Source organism: Ochotona curzoniae, unplaced genomic scaffold (genome assembly GCF_017591425.1).
Source record: "Ochotona curzoniae isolate NIBS_2020 unplaced genomic scaffold, NIBS_Ocur_1.0 scaffold_4701, whole genome shotgun sequence".
Classification (NCBI taxonomy): Eukaryota; Metazoa; Chordata; class Mammalia; order Lagomorpha; family Ochotonidae; genus Ochotona; species Ochotona curzoniae.
This window is the reverse complement of record NW_024467122.1, coordinates 306,598-329,139: the sequence shown is the minus strand read 5'-3', so window position 1 is coordinate 329,139 and position 22,542 is coordinate 306,598. Positions and strand designations below refer to the sequence as shown.

The window sequence follows — 22,542 nt, the reverse complement described above, 5'->3', positions numbered from 1 at the left end:
AGCCTTTTACTGTAGTTTAACTTTAGAGCATTTTATTTCAAAGGTTAATGAGAAAATGTGGGAAGGAGAATAGGAAGGGAGGAAGAAGGGGAAAAGAGAGAAGTCATTGTATTAAGAGGCTTAAACCCTCGCCTTGCACATGCCAGGATCCCAGTTCGCATCCCAGCAGCCCCACTTCCCATCCAGCTCCCTGCTTGTGGCCTGGGAAAGGCCTTGGGACCCTACACCCGTGTGGAAGACCCAGAAGAGGCTCCTGGCTTCAGACTGGCTCAGCTCTGGCCATGGCAGTCACTTGGAGAGTAAAACCAGCAGATGTAAGATCCTCCTCTCTGTTGCCCACCTCTCTGTACATATCTGACTTTCCAATAAAAACATAAAAAAGTAAATCTTTTTTAAAACTGTATATAATTCACTAAACATTAATTAAAGTTAAAAATAATACTGGGGAAAAAAGAGAAAAAAGGGTACATAAAGGAAGTATCCTTTAACAGAACAGAAATAGTCATTCTTACTGCCTGTACTGATGCACCCGGAGAGTGGACCACAAGAATAAAAGTGGTTCCATCCTTGTGGCAGAACAGCCCTAACCTCCCAGGCTCACTGTGGAGCCACGGCACTCCCATCACCATACCTGTGGCCCTGGGGGAGACTCGGCAGTGGAGCTGTGGTGACCCCATCCTCATGCCTGTGGCTCTGGGAGAGGTGCAGAAGATTCTGGGAGGCTGCACTCCAGCAGCAATGACTGCCCAAGCACAGAATCCCAGCTGCTGACTATGCCTATATGAGGGCAGGGGACTGCTGGGATAAACAGGCTCTCTGCCGTGGCCATCTCTGAAGCAGGCAGTAATGGGAGCCAGCCCCCTCAGCTTTCCCTAGAGCTGAGGCCAACAACGGGGACCATTATCCCTGATGCACTGACCCTATAACAGAACCTAAGCCCTTCGGTGTCATGTGCTTGCCACATCCTCATCCACTCTCCCATAGCTGTCCTCCCTGGTATATGCCAAGACTCATAGAATGTGAGTGGACCCCACAGGCAGGGTCTCACATGGGGCCGGAACAAGGGGCAACCCAGGCTTGCAAGTGCCTGACAGCCCCAGGTGTGAGCACAGCAGGTCTGCAGCCTGCACTCTGGCTGGGGTTAGAGACACATGCAGGCACATGGCTTTAGGCTACAGCCTGGGCCTTAGTCACAAGCTACACACACCAAGGAGCTTGGAGTCCCCATGCCTGATTCAAACAATCTGAGGTGTAGTTCAACTTGGGGAGCTGTAAATCCCTCTGCAGGACTGTAACAGCAGGGAGAGGTGCTCCCTAGAGGGGTCCACTCTCAGCTGCAGGACACCTTCAGTGGTCACCCACTACCTGGCGGCCATGGTGCCAGACAACAGGTACTTGGTCAACAGTCATGGCTGTGCTTCTCCTTCCCTGGCAGGACAAGAAGTGAAAACAACTGCTCCTCACATGCTCACCTCAAATCACAGCCCCTCTCCCAGGAGGAAGCACTTCAGCATGCTACCCTCATCACCATCCAGAACAAACAGGCAGGATGTGCAGTGGCCCAGGTCTGCACGCTGGGAGTCCAGCTGGGCTCACAACCACCAGCCTGGCTCTGGAGTCTCCATCATCACCACTGGGAAGTGCAACCCCTCTGGAACACTGGGCCCAGGCCCTGTCAGGAAGATGCCAGCAGCCCTCCCTGGTGGGTGGCATCAGGCCAGGAAAAAAGAAAGAAGAGGTAGCACCACCTTGCAGGCTGCACTCTAAGCACACAGGGTAAACAGCGGGTGCCAATGACCCAGAAGGGACTGGAGCCAGACCCTCCCCCACCGAGGCCCAGGCTCCTCCCTAGGTGGGTTTTGTCCAGGATGGGTGGCAGAGGTGTCTGGGTGCTGGGATCTTGTTCTTCCTCCTGCAGTGTGTCTCTCCCCACACCCTGTCCAGCTTACCTAGGGCTTGCAGGGTTGGCTTGCAGACAGCTGGTTTCTGCCTGAAATTCTTCTTTCCCAGTCCAGAAACCTGTCTCCTACTTGACCTGTGGCTTCTCTTCTCTACTCCTGCACAGCCTACAGACTCTACAGAGCTCAAACAACAAGGAAACCATGGACACAGCACACCACAGACATGGCACACCATGAACATAGCACACCACAGATGCAGCACACCATGAACATAGCACACCACAGACATGGCACACCATGAACATAGCACACCACAGACATGGCACTCCAGGACATGGCACACCACAGATGCAGCACACCATGGACAGAGAAAACTATGGACACGGCACACCACAGACACAGCACACCATGAACACACACACCACAGACATGGCACACCATGGACGTGGCACACCACAGACACTGCACACCACATACCTGGCACACCACAGACAGGGTGCACCATGGACAGGGCAAACGATGAACACGACACACCACAGACACGGAATACCATGAACACAGAACCCCATGGACACTGAACATCATAGACATGGCACACCTGTGGACATGGTACACTGTGGACACGGCACACCATGGACACAGTAACCATGGACATCACAGATACAGCACACTAGGGATACTGTGGCAGGGAACATGGCAGCCTCTCATTGGGCAAAGCTCCTGCTCATCCCCAGAGCAGGAATGAAGCTCCCAGAAGTCCTGGAGGTCCCAGATAAGATACAGAGGGAAAAGGCACACTGGGAAGAAACAGGTCCCGTCACCCCGTGGAGTGAGAACCGGCTACGCAGGAAGCATTCAGGGTGCAGGTAGGCATCAGCCCCCACCCTGGTCTGCACCGGGCTGCACCACACAGAGTGGGGGTCGTGGGTTCAGGGAGCAGAAGTGTCAGGACTTCTAATAGACAAGTCATCCTGAAGTTCCAGAGTTATTTTAAGAGTGCATTTTTAAATTTTTGCTTCATTTTAACTTGCTTCCCACTTTTTAAAATCTCATTTTCTAATTTGTCTTCTGATACTCCTTTGTTTAGCATAAAAGACTGTGAGAAACAGGTCACCCTTACAGGAGTGCAAAGGCAGGCAACTCCAGCATGCCCCATGAGCTACCTAAAGGAAGCAGGGGAAGGACAACGTGTTGTGTCCCCGCCCAAATCTTCCCTGAGCCCTGCAGAAAGCTGCAGGGACTGCCACATGCAGCCAAGAAGTATTTCCCGAGAAAGGCAGCTTCCATTGGGTACCACCTCCAGGGCCTTCAGACCAAGTGCAAGAGCCCGAGGCATGAGGACATCACTGAGAATACAGCCCCGACCCAGCCCCTGGGCACACAGGGAAGTCCTAGGACAGCTGCCTCCATGCCACCTTGGCGAAGCCCTGAGGTGCACATGCTGGACCCCACTGCTCAGCTCAGGGACTCTATGTCCTGCCTCAGGATCTTCCAGGAACTGAACCTACTTAATTAGACCTGGCCTCATGCTGGGGAGCTCTGAGACAGGGACTTTAGACGAGGAGAGTACATGGGAGTCTCTCAGGAGAATACTGGGAGGGAATGACAGCAGAGGCTATGGCACCAGCTCCACCCTGAGATCCTGCCAGAGCTCCTCTTTGCCAGGCAGGCCCAGGGACGCCTTCCAACCCTGCACACCACAGTGGAGAAGGAGAAGGCAGAACTCAAGAGAGGGCAAGGCAAGCAGAGAGTGAGCATGTTTGCAGGAAGTCAGGAAGCCACCGCACCACAGAGAAGGGTTCTTCCCTGCCCGAGGGGCCCCAGGGGTCCAGGCCTCCCCCAACAGCAGCCTCATGAGGATTTCTCTAGGCAGAAGATGCTGCTCTGGTCAGTGGCATCCAAAGTGCAGGAGTGGCTTCCTCCAGTGCCCACCCCTCACACTGCCGGCCCCAAGTCCCACCCCGTGCCCAGGCCCAGGTCAGAGCTCCAACCTGGTGATACCACAGCTCCCTGCACTGGGTTGGGGGAAAGAAGGCAGAAATGACATCCCCATGTAAACTCAGCCACAGGGACAACAAAAAACTTCAACAGAGCACCAGCGTCAGATCTCTGCAAAGCTGGACTGGCCTGACCACATGGCCTACTGGGGGGTCTCAGTCTCAGGTAAGGAGGTGGTCACATTGGTCTAAGTATCTGAGACTGCACAGCGAGGATGTGCCCCTGGCCCAGCAGTGTTGGACAGACACCCACACACCCCCCCTACTTCACAGCCCTCAGCAGCTGCTCAGAGCATGGGAAGCAGTTCCTCAACTGCCCCATGTCATCCCTGTCCCAGACCTCCCAGCCCAGTGCGCCCAAGTAGGAAGGCTGTCACTATCTCTCTGGCTCTCATCTCCTCATCTGTGTAACGTGGACACAGGCCCATGAGCCCAGGTACTGCAGCCACCGTAGCCTGGTGTCTTGCTCACCCAGTGAGAGTAGGAGCTTAAGGCTGGCTCTCGGGCATTTGGTCCTGCACTGGCCAACACCCCTACCAGGCAGATGGTCATGAAGAGCATGGCAATCTCCATGGCTACATGAGATCTGCAGGCTGGACCCTCCCCACTGGGTACTCACTGTACACACTTCCCATGAGCACTGCAGGGTGTGCCACAGCTGTGCACATACCAACATCATCCTCCCAACCACTGTCCCAAGATGCAGGTGTTCAGGGACACAGGGTATACTGTGGAGCTTGCCCCACGCAGCAGGCAAGCTGGAGATATCCACAGGCACTCAGGGGCACCAGGTACACTGTTGTTGCCAAGCAGGGGGCTCCAGACCCACTCCACCTAACCAAGCCTCAGCTTTTTCACTTCTCAACACAGATGCAGATAACAGATTACCATCCTGTCTGTCTAATGCCCAATCTGGCAATATTCCATGGGGATGAACTTGGCAAACACTGAGATCCCCTATACACAAGCCCAAGATTGTGTCTCCAATACCCACCTCTAAGCCCCCAGCCACCTGCCCACCAGAAGGAAGGCCTGCCCAGGAGCCAGCTGACTGGCCAGTGCCCAGGATATGCGTCCTGACAGCGTTGACACACCCAGCAAGGACTTTGCCAAGAGCAGAAGCAATCTGCACTGTTCCCGGCCGTGCCTGCAGCCTCTGCAATGCCAAGATGAGCTGTGTTTAACACAGTCAATCCCGAGGCAGCTGCTGGTCAGCTGGTCAGCAGGATGACAGCCGGAAGGGTCTGAGATGATACATCTCCAGCCATTTCCTGTATGGCAGTGTCCAGAAGAACCCTGCACACACCCTTGTGGGACTGCACAACACCCAGACACCAGAAGGCTCCCAAGGCAACAAAGCAACAGAGCAGCAGAAACTGTAATGGACATGGACACACATGCCGGCCTGTCCGCAGGAGCCACACATGTGCTCACACTCACAGGGGTAAGTGGTGCACTAGTTCAAACTGCCCTTGGGTAGCCAGTGGGTGCTTGTGTGGATGTAGGGAGAAAGCCTGAGGCACAGAGCACAGAGATACAGGGGCAAAGGCTGGGCCAGGACACTGAGTCCTGTTTCCTGTCCTCCAAGGGCAGAACCATGAAGGCAAACAGAGCTAGACAACCGCAGAGGCTCCCTGTGGGGCCACCCCAATCCCTGTGCTTCCCTGAGCTTCTCATTCCCTGGAAGGAGAAAAGTCCACAAGAACAGGCCCTACCACACATACAGTCCCCAGGCCCCCACAGGGGACAACATGTGCTACCAAGAAACTCCCCAGCGCAGGCAGTCCCGGCTTCCATAGGCATGCCAAGCAGTCCCTGCTTTTCCTATAATGAACATCTAAGTTCTGTGGGAGATCGCCCTGAATCTCCACCTGCCTAGACCATATATGGGAGGCTATGGGCACATGGCATACCATCCCCTTGGCTAACTGACCCAGCATGGCCTGTTCACTGGGCATGCAACAAGAAGATTGTCTGCACCCCAGTCTCTCTTCCTTTGTAAACAACTCTAGGAAGTCAAATGCTACATTCACCCTGCTTTAAGGAGCCTGCCATGAGATACAATTTCCTGTGCTTCCTGACTTTTAACTTCATTGAAGGTTCCAGAAGAGATAGGCATATCTGTTAGCCAGTCACAATGTTGTACTGTCAGGACCGCCCTCCTGCCTGCCCCCTTCTCCTATATAAGCTTGTGACTTGTCTCAAATAAACGGTCCTCCTTCACCACCAACTGCTGCAGAAGAGCAATGTCCTCTAACCCCTTGGTGGTTTGGGGGCCTGCTGGACCTAAGACCCCTGAGAAAGTTAAAGGAGCATGATCGCATGCTGTGAAGCCACACCCATGCTGGGCCGTGTGGGCCATGGTTTCTGCATAGCCACTGGTCCAGCAGCAGGACTGCAGGAGCAGGACTGCAGTGAACAGACACACTGGGCACTGCACACAGTGTGCTGGCCACAAGCTATGTGGGGCAAATGGGTCTCAAGAGAGCACACAGGAATGGTGCCATGAAAGGCCCTAGAACCCACTTTGTGCCATGTGAGGCAAACAGAATCAGTCTCACACAGAAGCTGAGCAGGTGGAATGACTAAGCTGGAGCCAACCCTGCTAAGTGTCTTCAAGACTGGCTTGGAACTCCAGAGCTAAGACACGTGCTTGAGAAGAAGCAGGTGCCCAGCACTGGCATGTACCCATGTGGGGTGCACATGCCTGCTGTTTCCTGAAAGCCAGAGGTACTGGCCTGATTCTCAGCATGGCTGTCTTGCCTCTAACCCTGGCCTGACACCAGCACACGGTTGACATGCCCCGTCCCAGCTTAAGAACAGCGGTAGATGCAGGAGGAGGCTCAGAACAGCTGAAGAAAGGCACCCATGGTGTGGTCTGACTCTTCTGACTTGGGAACATATTCTGGAAACAGGAAGACAAAGAATGGAAAAATGCACACTTGGACATGCCCCGGTCTCAGCTGCTAGTGCCAGACCCTGGGGTCTTCGCTGTGGAAGCAGGAATAGCCCCTCGGGTGGGACAGTGCCCATCCCACAGCCAGGAGTCAGCTCCCCTCCCGAGCCTTCCAGGCCCTGAAGGACCCCTCCAGAGAAGGCATCCAAGCATGGCTGACCTCAAGTCACTAAGATCATGTCCACTCTTCATAATCCACCTGAATCTATTCCTCTGCTCAAATACTCCAGAAGATTCCAGAAGCAAGGGTCAGCTTCACTGTGTTGCAATTGCTCCACCAAGTCAGAGCAGTGGCTGCCATGCCCCATCTCTCCCCTGCCCCACTCCATGGCTGGGCTTCCCATCAATATCTAAAATATCAAGAACCATGGTCATCTGCTCAGGAGTTCAGAGGACCACTGGACCTGGAAATATTTTTACTGCATGTCCCTTCAGGCCCAGAGCTATATCAGGAACCCCAGAAGTCAGCACCTCTTGCCTCCAAATTCCACGTTTTTAGATCCCAGTATCTCACCAGGAACAGCCACCCTGAGTCAGCTCCTCAACCCCTCCTGTGTGAGCCGGGAACTTGTCTTCAAATCCTTTGGGTTGGCACCCATGCCTCGAGCCACTTGGCTGCACCCACTGGCCCAGAACAGGTAGATGCTGAATTCCTATTAACACTGTTCATGGCAATCCCCTACCCCTACTGGCCAAACCCACAACTCTACACCACCATGAGCTCCAGTGCCCTGCCAGGGAAGCTGGACAGCAGGTGTAAGATTCAAAGTGCTCTTGGCAGCCATTCTGGGTGCTACACAGAGCAGCATGCAGAGCTGCTTCCACATAGCAGCTCCTCCAAAGCTATGGTTTAGCCATACAGCTCCACAGCCCCAGGGACAATACCACAGCGGGGAGGAGAAACCCAGAACCTCACTACCAGCCCTCAAATCCCACTCCCCTCCCCAGTATCAGAGTATGTGGACCATGAATATAGAGACCAGACAGGTGTCTCCAGCCAAGCCAGACAGACCCTAAAGGGTGAGGAGGGAAGGATGCAGAGCCACGGCCTCCCAACAGCACCCTCAGCCATGAAAATCCCACCTCACCTTTCATTCCAAACTTGGACCTCCGCCCGTACTTGTTGATCATGACGAACAGGACCACCAGCAGGACACAAGCGAAGGCAGCCAGTCCCACGGCGATGGACACCTGCCAGGGGCCCAGGAGGACAGTCAGGGGCAGTCACTGAGCCCGAGCAGCACATAAGCAGAGTACACACCCCATAAAAGCACCTCTCTTAGCCATGCTCCTGAGCACTGTCCTGACACAGCACCAAGACAGTGCCCAAAGTGTCACAGTCATATTCTGCACCCCCCAAAGCCCAGGACAGCCTTTGTCCTATTCTAGTTTCCCAGCAATCTCCACACTGAGACCCTTAGCCCCACAGTCCCATCCCTGGGGATCTTAGAGAAGTGAGCCTCAGAGAAACCTCTGGCCCTGAGATAGCAGGGGTCCAGCCAGTAAGCCCTGAGATGCCCTGCACCCTACAGGCTACAGAGCAAATGTTCCCCAGGGCCAGATCCACCAGGCTGCTGACCTGCTGGAATCTTCCCTCATGCACTCCCTGGACCTTGGGATTAGAGAACCCTCAGCTTCTGGAAGCAGTGAACTGCTCCCAGCACAAAGGGAAGGCTCCCAGGCTCAAAAGCACATGCTCATCACTGATTTTCTCTACCACATAGCCAAGGTCCCAAGTAAGGCAAAGTTTGGAGACACAGGAACTCAGAGTAACCCTGAGCTTCCCCCACCCCCCAACCATGGAGGACTCACCCCGAAAGTATCCTCCTCTGGCTTATGGGTCACAGTGATGGGAGGTGTGGGGCTCACATCAGCAGCAACTAAAACCCAAAAATACAGGAAGAGGCTGTCAGCTCAGAGCCTTGGACCCTCCCTGTGCCCACGCCCCAGAGCCACCTGGCAACCCAACCTCTGCCGGGTCTCCAGGTCTCAGAGATCAGATCCCGTCCAAGCCAAGAGCTGGCTGCAGGTGGAACAAGGATATCCACTCACACCTGTCCCAACCAGGGACACGACCCCCCCTGGCCTAAGTACACTGGCTACAAGACAGAATAACACAAGGCCTGGGACTGCCCAGCTATGATGAGCATGCTCCTGGTGGCAGCTGCTCTGCAGCGCATCCTGTCCCACAGATACCCCACACTCCCACTTGACTGCAGAAGGAAACACAACTTCAGTGGAAAACTGAGTCAAGCCCAGCCACGTCCAAACGGAGCCGTGCCTCAACTGACACACCACACAAAACCACCTGCTTGGGCAAGAAATGGCCCCAGTGCAGAATTCTCTAAAAGGACATTCTGACCTCACAAGTCCTCCATGACTGATCATGAGAAAATTGACTGCAAATGATACATCCAACAGTGCCAAACGTGGCAGCCATTGGTGCCATCACGCCTGCCTTCCACAGGGAAGAAAAAGGTTACAAATGCATGTCTCCCTGCAGCCTTTTGAGATTGTGGACCCTGACCCCAACTCATCCTCACTTGTGCTGTCAGGACACCCGACACACCCACCTGGAGGGGCCTGGAGGGGTGCTGGGCTCCTGCCACAATGGAGAAATTAAGCAGATGAAAGGCCCCTATTCTGTCTTAAAGAACAATGGGGACAATAGGGGGGAGTGTCGGGGCACAGGAAATCCCACCGCCCCTTTCGAGGGAAACTGCCAGCCAACAGCATGGCCAAAACTCAAAAGCTTCTGACAAAACTAAGTCTGGAACAACCTTCCCCACAGAGGGGCTCAGAGCTGGCCTAGACGTGTGTATACCTCCCCCACTGTCATCTCCCACACTTCTGCCACCACGGGCAGGAGACCTGTGCCAGCAGAGGCTGTGTGAGTCAAGTTACCTTAGAGCAACAGTGAAGGAGGACTTACCTAAGTCAAAGATATCTGTGCTCTCTGGAAAAAAAAAAAAAGAAGAAGAAGATGGAGACAGTTAACAAGGGCAGCAAAATAGTCCAGAATAGACACACATGGTGTTGTTCTAACACCCCCGCTCACCCGGTCCCTGTTCCCCTCGCTGCACCAGAGTCAGGCTAGGGGTCCTACAGGTGCAGCAGCAATGAGACACAGTTTAAGGGGAGGGGCCCCCTGGGGGTTGGTTTCAGTCCAAGGGAGGCTGACCCAGACTCACCCACCTGCCCACAGCCAGCCTTCTTTCAGGCCCAGAGCACAAGACAGGAGTAAAGAGGGGGCAGAGGTGCCCTGCTTGGAAAGGCAGTGCTGGCCTCAAGACCACACTCCCCAGGATCAATACCTGCACCTGATTCTGCTCAGTCATGCCTCTAGAATATGCACATCATCCATACAAGGAGGTCTTGGAAATGAAGAGCTCGCTACATCAAACACTTCTGTAGGAAGCTTTAATAATGGACCAGATCATGCAGAACAAATGTCTGACCTGAAGTCAGGCTTCTTGAAATACCCCAGTCAGATAGGGGGAAATATTTTTTAAAAGAATGAAGACAGGGCCTGGGAGTAGAGATGCATACTGTAACGTATCATCACTTCCTGGTATGCTAGTCTCCATTATACAGTTCCTCCGGATGTGTGCGTGTGTGTGTATATATATATATATATGTTTCTACATATATACTTGTTTATGTATCTATTTGTTTGTTTACCAAAGAATCTATTTATTTGCTATTTTGCATGAATGTTACCTTGCATCAAAAAGAACACAGAGTATTTGTCCTTCTGGAACTGGATTATTTCACTGAGCATAATGGTCTCTAATTAGCAGCATTTTGTTGCAAACGATGAAATTGCATTCTTCTTAATGGCTGAGTAGTATTCCATGGGGTAGATGCACCACAGTTGATGCATTCCTCTTTCTACAGGCATCTGAGTTGTTTCCCTGTCTTCACTAATGTGGATTGTATTATAAATTTAGGGGTACAAATTGCTCTCTCATACAGATTTCACTTCATTTGGTTATATTCCCAGGAGTGGCACAAGCTGGGTCATATGTACATCCATTTTCAATTGTCTAAATACTCCATAGTAGCTGCACTAGTCTATACCTCCACCAACAGTGGAGTAGTAGGGAACCTCTTACCCCACATCCACACCAGCAGGTGTTGTTAGTAGATGTCTGAATGCAGGCTTTTCTCACCGCAGCTAGCTGGAACCTCAACACGGTTTATATTTGCATTTCCCAGATAGCTAGGGAGCCTGAGCATTTTCTCATATGTCTGTTACACATTTGATTTTGTTCTTTTGAAAAACGCCTGTTCATTTCCTTTGCCCATTTCTTCCCAGGGCTATTTATTTTGCTGCCATTGAGTTTCTGAAGCTCTTTGCAAATCCTGGATATTAGTCCACTGTTTGTTATGTAGTGTGTGAAGATTTTCTCCCATTCTGTTGATTGCCTCTTTGGCTTGTGGATCAATTCCTTTGCTGTACAGAAGCCTCTTCATCTGATGTAGTCCCATTTATCAATTGTGGCTTTGACTGTGTTTTTGGTAATGTTTCTAAGAAGTCTTTCTCTATGCCTATATCTTGTAGAGAGCTTCCTATGTTTCCTTCTAATAGTTTGATGGTTCCTGGGTGCAGATTTAGATCCTTGATCCATTTAGAGCTGGTTTTTGTATACGGGTGAGAGGTAGAGATCTTGTTTCTTACTTCTGTAAGTGGATATCCAGTTATCCCAACAGCATTTGTTGAAGAGCACAGCCTCTAAGGTCCCATACTACTACTGGACTGGAGTCTAGATCTCCCTTTAAATCCATTAATATTTGTTTCATGTAGCTAAGTGTGCTGAAGTTTGGTACATATACTTTTATTATTGGTATTTCCTCTTGCTGAATGGATCCCTTAATAACTATATGGTGTCTTTCTTCATCTTTTTTAATGCTTTCCATATTGAACCAGTTCATTTCTCATTTCCATTAGCCTGGAATATCCTTTTCCATCCTTTCACCTTCAGTTTCACGTATCCTTATTGGTGAGACGTGTTTCTTCTAGGCAACAGATAGATGGGCTCTGTTTTTTCATTTTGTCCACTAATCTATGACTTTTGATTGATGATTTTAGCCATTTGATTTCAAGGTTAATTTCGATATGTAGTAATTTGGCCCTTTTATTTAAGCATTGGGTTTTTCATTATTTGATTTTGGCTTCTTTTGTGGTTTTATTGAGCTGTTCTCCACTTCTGCATTTGTGTTTAGTAGGTGTCATTCGTTTTTCTGTCTAGTATTTTTTTTTTTTGCTTTTTTAATTTGTATATTTCTTGATACAATTTCTTCTTTTAAATATTTACCTATTTTTTATTGGAAAGTTAGATTTACAGAGAGAAGGAGAGACAGAGAGAAAGCTCTTCCATCAGCTGGTGCACTCCCCAAGTGGCTGCAGTGGTGGAGCTGAGCTGATCTGAAGCCAGGAGCCAGGAGCTTCCTCCAGGTCTCCCACACAGGTGCAGGGTCCCAAGGCTTTGGGCCGTCCTCTACAGCTTTCCCAGGCCACAAGCAGGGAGCTGGATGGGAAGTGGAACAGTTTCTTGAGGAGACCATCTCTGGTCTGAAGGCGAAGCTAGAAGAATATCATCCTGATCAATTTAAAGACACAACATAAATCAACGACAATTTACTACATCTTTAAACAACCTTTGTTGGGCTGGTCTGGTAGAAGCAAAGTCTTTCAATTCTTGTTTGCTTTGTAAGTTTTCTATGTAATTTTCAAACATAAAACAATGCTTTACTGGGTTGTTATCCTGGGCTGACTTATTTTTAACTCTTAGGATCTAGAATACATCACTCTATTTTCTTCTGACTTGTAGGTTTTTTTCTGTGAGAATACAGCTGTGAGTCTGATTAGCATTCCTCTGTAAGATATCTGATGTTTCTCATAGGCATATTAAAATATCTTTTTTTCGTGTTAACCAAAGAGAGCTTGATGGTGATGTGCCATGGCAAGGATCACTTCTGGTCAAGTTGATTCAGGTTCTCTTTCCTTCCTGGTTTGGTTTCCTTTTTCTTTCCCTGTGCCTGAGATGTTCTCTTTTATTACTTCATTGAATACGTCTTTCAATTTAGCTTCTCTTTTCTGCCCCTTCAGAAACTCCTATTATCATTATGTTTGGCTTTTCGATGATGTCACTTAACTTGGATTTTTTTTTTTTGGTAGCTTTTCAGTTCCTCTTCCATATTTCTGGTTGTTTGGGCATTTTTGTATATGGTATCTTCTGGCGTGAAATTCTTTCCACTGCCTCATTCTATTATTGAGACTTTCTGTGGTATTTTTAATTTGCTCTATTGCATTCTTCATTTCTAGTATTTCAGCTTGATTTTTTCAATGCTGCTATTTCCTGTGCAACATATCCCTTAAACTCCTTTAACTTTCTTTAATTCTTTATCGGGAACTTCCTCAATGTCTTTATTGTCTAATTCTATGATTGAAATAGTCTTTTGATTCTTTATGGGGGGAGGAGTCAATAACCTCATTCATGGTGCCTGTGCCTTTTATTCTGCCCTTGAACAATGCAATTCAGATGAGCGGATCCTTCTCCTCTGGCCAATTTTACCTTTAAGCTGTGACATCCACAGATCTGCAAGTGAACTTCACTGTTCTCATTCAGTGCCTGGTTTTGTTGTGGCATGCTCATCACTCCCTCTGTGAGTTTCAGCCCTGGCTTCCCGTGCTGTGCTGATGCAGCAAATGCTGCTGCCAGTACAACCCAGGGAACCTCTCTCTGCCCCTGTGATCATGTGTGTGGCCATGCCATTGTCTGCTGGCCTTCCTATTGTCCATGGTTCCAGCAGCACCCGGGATTGGGGAGACACAAGCTGTGTGTTAAAGTGAGTCACAGGTCTGTCAGTGGTACCAGTACTGTGCTCTGGACTCACTTCATGGGTCACACAGTTTTTTCTCTGCTTGTCAGAACCTGGTAGCAGCTGGTCAGGGGGCAACCGTATTTATTTTATATGGAATCCACACAATTCCAAGTCAGTATTATTTTCCTGGATGGATCAGCAAAATGTGTTCATACTATCAGCTTGTGCAGAAGACCCTTGGGGAGCCAAATTTGTTTTCTCTGTGGGCTTTTTGGAACACTGCTGTCCCCCAGGCGCTTTGTCACCATACTCAAATGGCCCCTGATGTGCTGCCCATTGTGGTCAGATGGAGGCAGGGAGTTACCAACAACAGCCTCACTCCCCATCCATACACAAGAACTCCAATGCTCTGTTTCGGCTAATAACAAGATTTTAGGAGAACTGGGAGCTGCATAGCTATAGCTAGGTTCACCTCCTGCACCTCTGGTGGTCTCTCCTTCCCACTCGTCTACTGACAGAACTACAATCGCCTTTGGGTCTGTTCGTTCCAGTACTAGTCCACTATTCCTGCTGCTTCCCCATGTTCACAGGCCCCCAGGTGTCTCTCCTGCAACCTGGGATCTCGCCCTCTCTGCTTCTCCCCCACTAATCCTTCTCCATCCTTTTTAACATGTCTTCACCATATTCCACCATCTTTCTCTAGAACATCATTAATTTTTTTTAAGTGAAAAGACCAAGTCATTACTTATCAATAATATTGACTGTAAATGAACAAATTCTTCCATCAGAATACAAGAAGTCATTCAACAAGGTGCAAGAAACCCTCTTCTCCAGTAAAGACACATGCAGACCAGGGGCACACAGACAGAAACCAGCAGTGAGCAGGAGCAGCCATGCTTACCTCAGATAAAACAGACATGGAGACAAAGAAAGGTCACTAGGAAATGAACAAGGGATCAGCCCTACCGGAAGATACACAGCTACACTAAACACTGCTGCTCACAGAGGAAGAGAGCTGCTCCAATACAACAGTGGGGACCTCAACACCTAACTTTCACTTATAGACAGATCACCCAGACAGAAGTCAGAGCTAAACTACCCCGTGGATCACACGGACCTAACAGCTTTGGAGCATCCTCCCCAACTCATCCATGCACAGAAAATTCTCTAAAAGAAACTCCATGTTAGACCACAAGACAAGTCTCAACAAATTCCAAAATATCAAAATTATATCTTTGACCACAGTGGAATAAAACTAGAAATCAACAACAAAAGAAGCTCTAGAAGTCATACAAACACATGGAGACTGAACAATATGGTCCTGAATAAACAATGGGTCATTTAAGAAGCCAAGAAATCAATACAAAAGTTCCTTGAAAATAGAAACACAACCTCCTTCTTGGGTTACCACTCCCACTGGAGAGCATGAAAATCAGAATGGGGCAGGAGTGGGTAGACAGAAAGGCACCCAACAGCATGTGGTTGGGCTGGATAGTAGACTGGTTGGGTCAAACTAGGCTTCATTGCCCATTGACAAGTACCAGAGCTGAATGGGATGTGGGACAGATTGAACAAGCCTGTGGTACATACTCACATGCATGGGAACTAGGGAAAGGAGCAGGCCTGGTGGGGGTTTTGGGGAGTCACCCCAGCTGGACTCCAGCTCCCACTAGTTTGCATGAGGACCAAGTATGAAGTGGACAGGATCGAGCTGGACCACAATACCCATTGGTTCAAGTGGATGACAGGGCTGGAAACAAAACTGACCCAGCAGAGACCAGTCACGTTAGGCCAGGCCATGACATTAACAAGCACACTAGAGAACCATATCCGGGGGAAGATTCTGTGGGGGATGTGTGGGCCAAACCCTATGGAAATTCTAGCCCCACGAGTTTGTTCAAGAGATAGAGTGGTGATGGACTAAGCTAGGTGTGACCAAGGAGCCTGCCATCAATCACAGATTAAAGAATCAACAACAGTCTGGACTGGTCAAGGCAGCAGCACCCAAATGTGCATCCTGAATAGAGTGTGGGGTGGGCCGGGCTGCAACGTTCACCAGCTCATGCAAGGCCAAAAGGAAGGCCAGACTACACTGGGCACTGGCCTAAAACCCAATGGCATGTATGAGAACTGGGTCGGGGAGGGGATCAAGTGGAGAAACTTGGGAAACTTCCCTGGCGAGTCAGAGCTCCCACTGGTGAACATGTGGTCCAGATCTGGGGGTCAGATAAGCTAGGCAAAGTAGCTCCAATGGCTGGTCAATGTATGAAATGGCAATGGAACAGGCATACTTGGCAGAACTGAGCAAACCTTAGCCCATAAGTAAAATTAGAAACCAGAATGGAGCACAAGACATGCCCAGCTAGGTTCTTGCACTTACTGGTCTGCGTGAGCCAGGGACGCTAAGCCACAGCATCTAGGGCAGGGGTCACAACAGGTGAGGGGCTGTGCCAGGCTGAGTCAGAGCAACCACTGGCATGCTGAACACTAGCTGGGAATAGACCCGGTTAGGGAGCTAAGGGGACACCCTAGCTGGGTGGAGGTTCCCACTAAGGGGCACACGAGCTGGAACGGGAGCTGCATTCTGATCGGGTTACAGTTGTAATCTCCCTTAACACAAGTGTGGAATGGGACTGGTCGCACTGGGCTGTGCTAGACTGCAACACCTTCTGGTGTTCTGGAGGACCAGGGTAGATGTGGGACAAACTAGGCTAGGTCTTAACCCCTACTGAGCCACATATGAGCTGTATGCGTGGCTGGGCTGAAATATCCAACAGCAAGAACCAGAATGGGTTGAAGGCCAGGTAGGAAAAGCCACTGTTCCTGCTAGGACAGGAGGTGAACTGAGTAGGGCTGGCTCATGGACCCACTGGTATGTGTGAAATCTGGCATTAGGAGAGGTTCTGATGGAGGAGCCTGGGCAACTCCTCTGGCAGGACACAGACCCTGCAGGTAGGCACAAGAAGCATGAAAGGAAACAGCCCAGAACAGGTCATGGAAAGTGTCCCACTGGCATATATTTGGCATGGGTTGGGGGCAGACCTGGCTGAATCAGTTCACATCATCCACTGGCAAATCCGAACACCGGAACAGTGTGGGTTGAGCCAGGTTCAGTCATGACAAAAGCAGTACACAATACGGAATGCCAAGGTGAGGCTGCCTGTACCAGATGTGACCACAGCGCCCAACGGCACACGTGAGAACCAGGAAGGGAAGAGGCAAAACCGGCTGCGAAATAAGGGGTGGTTCCCTTGCTGGACATCTACTCCCACTGGAGAGCGTGAGCTGGGATGGGAGCAAACCAGACTAAGCAGGACTACAACACCTGTGTGCCTCATGTGGACTAGATCAGGGAAAAGTCAGGCTGGGCTGATTGATCCTACTGGTGCAATCTACACTTAGAGTGGGTGAGGGTTGTTTGGGCACAGCATCAGCTGACAGGAGCTGGCACTGGAGTCTAATTCTGACAAGTTAAACCACAGAACCACCTGGAGAGTGCATAATCTGGGAGTGGCCTGGTAGGGCAATAGTGGGCTCCTCCCTCTTGGATTGCCACCCCCCACAGGAGGGCACAAAAACTAGGACAGGTACGGGGGTAGCTACATAGACATCCAGCAACATCCGTGAAGGCTGGATAGTTGAGCTGGTTAGATGGAACAAGGTTTTAATACCCACTGACATGTACAAGCAGAAGGGGATGTGGGACAGACTGGACTAGTTGCTGCATATACTGGCAAACCAGGGCTGGGAGCAGGTCTGGTTGGGGTTATTGTGGGTTGCTCCGACTAGCCTGCAGCCCACACTGGTTTGTTTGAGGGCCGAGTATGTGCTGGACAGAACCAGGCTGGAATGCAAACACCCATTGGTTCCAGTGGAAGACAGGGATGGAAACAGAATCAACCCTGTAATTACAACCACCAGCTGATTGGGGCGATGGACTGTGCCAGGCCCTGTGCTTGCTAGCACATACAAGAATCTGGTCTGGGAACACCTCAGACAAAGTTTCTTTGGGGATCCCCCCCAATTGAGCTTTCGGACTCAGAACGCTAACCATCAAATGACAGAGGACAGAAGTAGTCAATCAACCACCTCAGCTATACGTTGGCAGCGAAAAACTGGGCAAATGGAGACTCTGGAATATGTCAATCAGTGGATTCTTCAATGACCTCATCGTGCTTGGAGTGGAGAGATTGGCAGCAATTCATAACTGTTGAACTATCAAGACCAATTGAGAAAGACCCTTGAAGCAAGCCCCACATCCGGGACCTGGGGTAGGTGGGAGACTGGGTGGGGTTTCTCCCTTAAAATGCCCTTTTACATCAGATATATTAAGGAAACAATAAAAAAAAAATAGAAACACAACACATTCCAGTGACAGGATACAGAAAAGCAGTTCTAAGGGAAAACTTCATGGCAGTAAGTACCAATGTTTAAAAAAAGGGAAGATATCAAATAAAGAGAACACTGCATCTGAATAATCTAGAAGAAAGAACCCAAAATTACTGGAAGGAAATAAATAAGAAGAATCAAAGCAAAAATAAATGAAATAGAGATTTAAATATAAACTAACAATGAAGGGCCCAGCACAGCAGTTTAGCGACTGAAGTCCTCGCCTTGCATGTACCAGGATCCCATATGGATTAGGGTTATGGTTATGCTTAGGGTTCCAATCATGGTGGCCCCATTTCCCATCCAGCTCCCTGCTTGTGGCCTGGGAAAGCAACCAAGGACAGCCAAAGCCTTGGGACCCTGCACCCATGTGGGAGACCTGGAACAAACTCCTAGCTTCAGATTGGCTCAGCTCCAGCCATTGCAGCCACTTGGGGAGTGAATCAACAGATGGAAGATCTTACTCTCTGTCTCTCCTCCTCTCTGTATATCTGACTTTGCAATAAAACTAAAACAAATCTTTTTTAAAATTATCAGTGAAATAAAAAGCTGGGATTTTTTAAAGAACAGAATTGGTAAACCTTTAGTTAGACTAACTATAAAAAAGAGAGAAGACTCAAAAGTTGGAGACAGAAAGGAGATACCACAACTGACGCCACAGACACAAAGGGTTGTTAGGGACAACAGGCCAGCAAATCTGAAAACTCGTAAGAAATGGTGTATTTCTGAGTACATGTAACTTACTGAAATTTCAGCATGAACACAAAGAAAACCCAAACAGACCAATAATGAATAGTAAGATTGGAGTTCCAACTTAAAAAGCCACAGGCCAGAAGACCCACCATGAGTTAAAACAAGCCTCTTATTTGTTTGTTTGTTTGTTTATATTTTGCAAGGCAGAAAAGACAGAGAGATGGTTATACACCCATGCACTAGTTCTCTCTCCGAATACCCACAACAGCCAAGGCTGGGCCAGGCCATGGCTGGAAGGCAGGAATTCAACCCAAGTCTGCCACATGGGGGCAGGAACCCAACTACCTGATCTATCCATCAGAGCATGTGTGAGCACGAAGTAAGACTCACGGGCCAGAGTTCAGAGTCCAACCTAGGCAGTCCTTTACAGGATGAAGTGATCTCCAAACAGTGTCTGAACTGCTATTCCAGACGCCTGTTGCTCAACCAGATTTTTAATCAAGAACTGACATTAATTCTCCAACTATCCCAAAAATACTGGAAGGGAAAGAAATCTGCCAAACTTGTTCTACAAGGCCACCTAGATTCTGAAACCAGACAAGGCCATGACAACAACAAAATGATTAGCTCAAAAGCTCTGACAAACTTAGATACAAACATTCTCAACAAAATATCCGTAAATCAGGCCTGAGAAAGCAGTAGAGGACAACTGAAAGCCTTGGGACCCTGGATTGGTGTGGAAAACTCAGAAGAAGCTCCTGGCTCCTGATCAGCTCAGTTCTGGTGGTGCCATCACTGGGGGAGCGAATCAGCAGACAGATTTTTCACCCTGTGTCTTCTTCTCTCTGTGAATCTGACTTTCCAATAAAAATAAATACATCTTTAAAAAAAACAATAAATGAAATACAACATATCAAAGGTGGGATTTCCCCTCAGAATGCAGACATGGTTCACCACACACAGATCAGTGAGTATGAACAACCACATTAGCAGAATGTGTGACCATCTCAACAGCTGCAGAAAAGCCATTAGTCAAGTCTGACACCCGTTCATGACTGGCACCCTGATCAGATCACACAGTGCTCATCACAATACTGACAATGAGGAAAACCTATCATCAACATCACAATGAACAAGGAGACACCAGAAGCATTATCCCTGTGAAGACACAAGAGTGAACAGTCCCACTGCTCTCACTCAGTACGGTCCTAAAAGCTGCAGAGAGCCATTAAAAACTCCAGAATACATTTAACCAGAAAATGAAAGAGTTCTACCATGACAACTACAAAACACAGGTGAAACATTTAAAAAATGGAAAGAATTCATGCATTCATAGACTGGGAGAACTGAAATCATTAAAATGCCCATTACTGCCCAAAGACATTGACAGATTCAGCCCAATCCCCACAAAAACATCAATGACAGTCTCCAAAGAACTAAAGGACAAAAATCCCAACATCCATGTGGAAACCAGAGCATGGACGGCCACAGCAACAACCAACAAAGGCCAGAAGCATCATACCATCAGGTTGCAACACACACCACAGAGACCCAGGAACCCAAACAGGATGGCACCGGCACAGAAACAGATTCACCAACCAGCAGGGCAGACACCCCAGAAGTTAATCCACACATCTGCACCAACTCACATTTGACAACGATGTCAAAACACTCACTGGAGAAAGGGTAGTCACTCAGTTAATGGTGTGGGGAGAGTACAGATTCATAAACAGCACGAAACTGGAAACCAAGGTCTCATCTAGTATACAAATTCACTCGAAATTATAAAAACTCAAATGCTAGACCTAAAACCATAAACCTACCAGAAAAAAACTGGAACCACCCCAACAACATGGGCACAAGGATGCTTTCTGGAACAAACCCAAATGCACTGCAACAAAACCCAAACTGCAGAAAAGGGACGAAGTCAAGGCAAGAAGCTTTTACACAACAAAGGGAACCATCAGCAGGGTGAAAGGACACCTGCAAATGTTTCATCTAACAGAGGATTAATGTCCACAATACACAAGGGACGGAAGGAAAACGGACACTCCAACAGAAAGACACAATCAGTTCAGAGGCAAAGGGTGTGAGCAGACTAATGGCCACCAGGGGTAAGCAAATCGAAACCAGAGTGCAGCAGCCTCTCGCTCTAATCACAGCGACTGCCCAAAACGACAGAAAGTGACAAGTGCTGTGAGAAAGTGAAGAAAGAGGAGCCCCAAAACCCAGTATTGTAGAGAACGATCTGGAGACTACAGAAGACAGGAAACAGACCTCACACCTCCCATGCAATTCTGGGTGTATTTAAATAGAGGACCAGCGCTGTGACATGGAGCTGCTGCCTGTGAGGTCAGCGTGCAGCTCAAGAGGACCTGTCAAGGCAACTGGAGCTGAGCCAGAGGGTCCTAAGGCCAACGTGTAAGAATCTGAGCAAGGGGCCCAGCGGCGAGGCCTAGCGGCTAAGGTCCTCGCCTTGGACGCGCTGGGGTCCTATGTGGGCGCCGGTTCTAGTCCCGGCGGCTCCACTTCCCATCCAGCTCCTTGCTTGTGGCCTGGGAAGGCAGTCGAGGATGGCCCAAAGCCTTGGGACTCTGCACCCATGTGGGATACCCGGAGGAGGTTCCTGGATCATGGCTTTGGATCGGCATAGCATCGGCCCTTGCACTCACTTGGGGAGTGAATCATCGGACGGAAGATCTTTCTCTCTCCTCCTCTCTGTATATCTGACTTTCCAATAAATAAATAAATCTTTAAAAAAAAAAAAAAAAGGAATCTGAGCAAGGGAACAGTAACTGCCACAGACCATCTACCAGGGATACATGGCCCCAAATGCCCCAGAAGCCCAGAAGGTCACTACACCTGGAGACACCCAACGTGAGACCAAGCATGACTGCTAACCCGGGGTGACTTCCGTCCCAGAGCAGAGGACATCTGAACACAGACACACAGAGGGACGGTCCTGTGAGGACATGGGGAGAAGCCAGCATCTGCCTGCCAGGAACAGGAGGACCCAGCCCTGCCCATTCGGTGACCTCAGACCACAGCTTTGAAGCAGTGAGATGTGAACTCGTGCAGCTCAGGCCCTCAGCCCCTGAGGGCCACCTGCCACGAAACAGAAGAAACAGCTGGACACAGTAGTAGAATGTAGATGCTCCGTGCAGAAGAACCCTGACTGGAAAGAAGGAGTGGTAGAACTGAGAGCCCTCAACAAGTGCAGCAAAGACCGGGAGGCAACAACCAACCAATGTCCAAATAATGAGAAACAAGGCAGCTATGCAGGTTGGACAGGGGTCTGGCCTGGCTGTTGGGACACTTGCAGCCCACTCTTGCACAGAGCTGGCAACAGGCACTGCAGCCAATTTCACAGTCTATGGGTGCCCTCTCCTCCCCACATTAGGCCCATGTCAGACAGGTGCTGGTCAGATGGGGCCACTGCCTGCCCTCCACCCAAGTCCACAAGCCCTCTGCCTCTTCAATCACCAGCTCTTGTCCACTGGAGTGAGACTGATGGCAGCAGTACCCCCACCTACTCTCCAGGGGCCCATACAAGAAGCCCACAAGTCATAAGAGGACACAGAACCTGGAGGCACAAGATATTACAGAGCAGCACTACAAGTCTGGGTTTCCCAGACAAGAGTCTGCTGCAGCCCCTAGCATCTCCCTCACAGCCCCTAGGCACTGGCTGGAGCAGCCTCTTGTAGCCAGTGCTGGACAAGGGACCATCTGCCAGCCCTACACACCAGGCCCATGGGGCTGGGTCCTCCAACACAGCCCC

General features: G+C 49.6%; 1 protein-coding gene across 6 annotated transcripts in view; it reads right to left on the bottom strand.

Annotated features, from left to right (window-relative positions):
* NTRK3 (neurotrophic receptor tyrosine kinase 3) overlaps window positions 1-22,542 on the bottom strand; it is a 196,773-nt gene that overhangs the window by 108,897 nt on the left and 65,334 nt on the right. For 4 of the 6 annotated variants that reach the window (XM_040969387.1, XM_040969388.1, XM_040969392.1 and 1 more), the window contains exons 9-11: window positions 9,787-9,810; window positions 8,667-8,734; window positions 7,943-8,045 (exon numbers count right to left, since the gene is read on the bottom strand). In XM_040969387.1, the coding sequence (XP_040825321.1) occupies window positions 7,943-8,045; window positions 8,667-8,734; window positions 9,787-9,810 (195 nt within the window). The remainder of the gene's footprint in view (window positions 1-7,942; window positions 8,046-8,666; window positions 8,735-9,786; window positions 9,811-22,542) is intronic. The other 2 variants (XM_040969389.1, XM_040969393.1) reach the window with 1 other exon arrangement.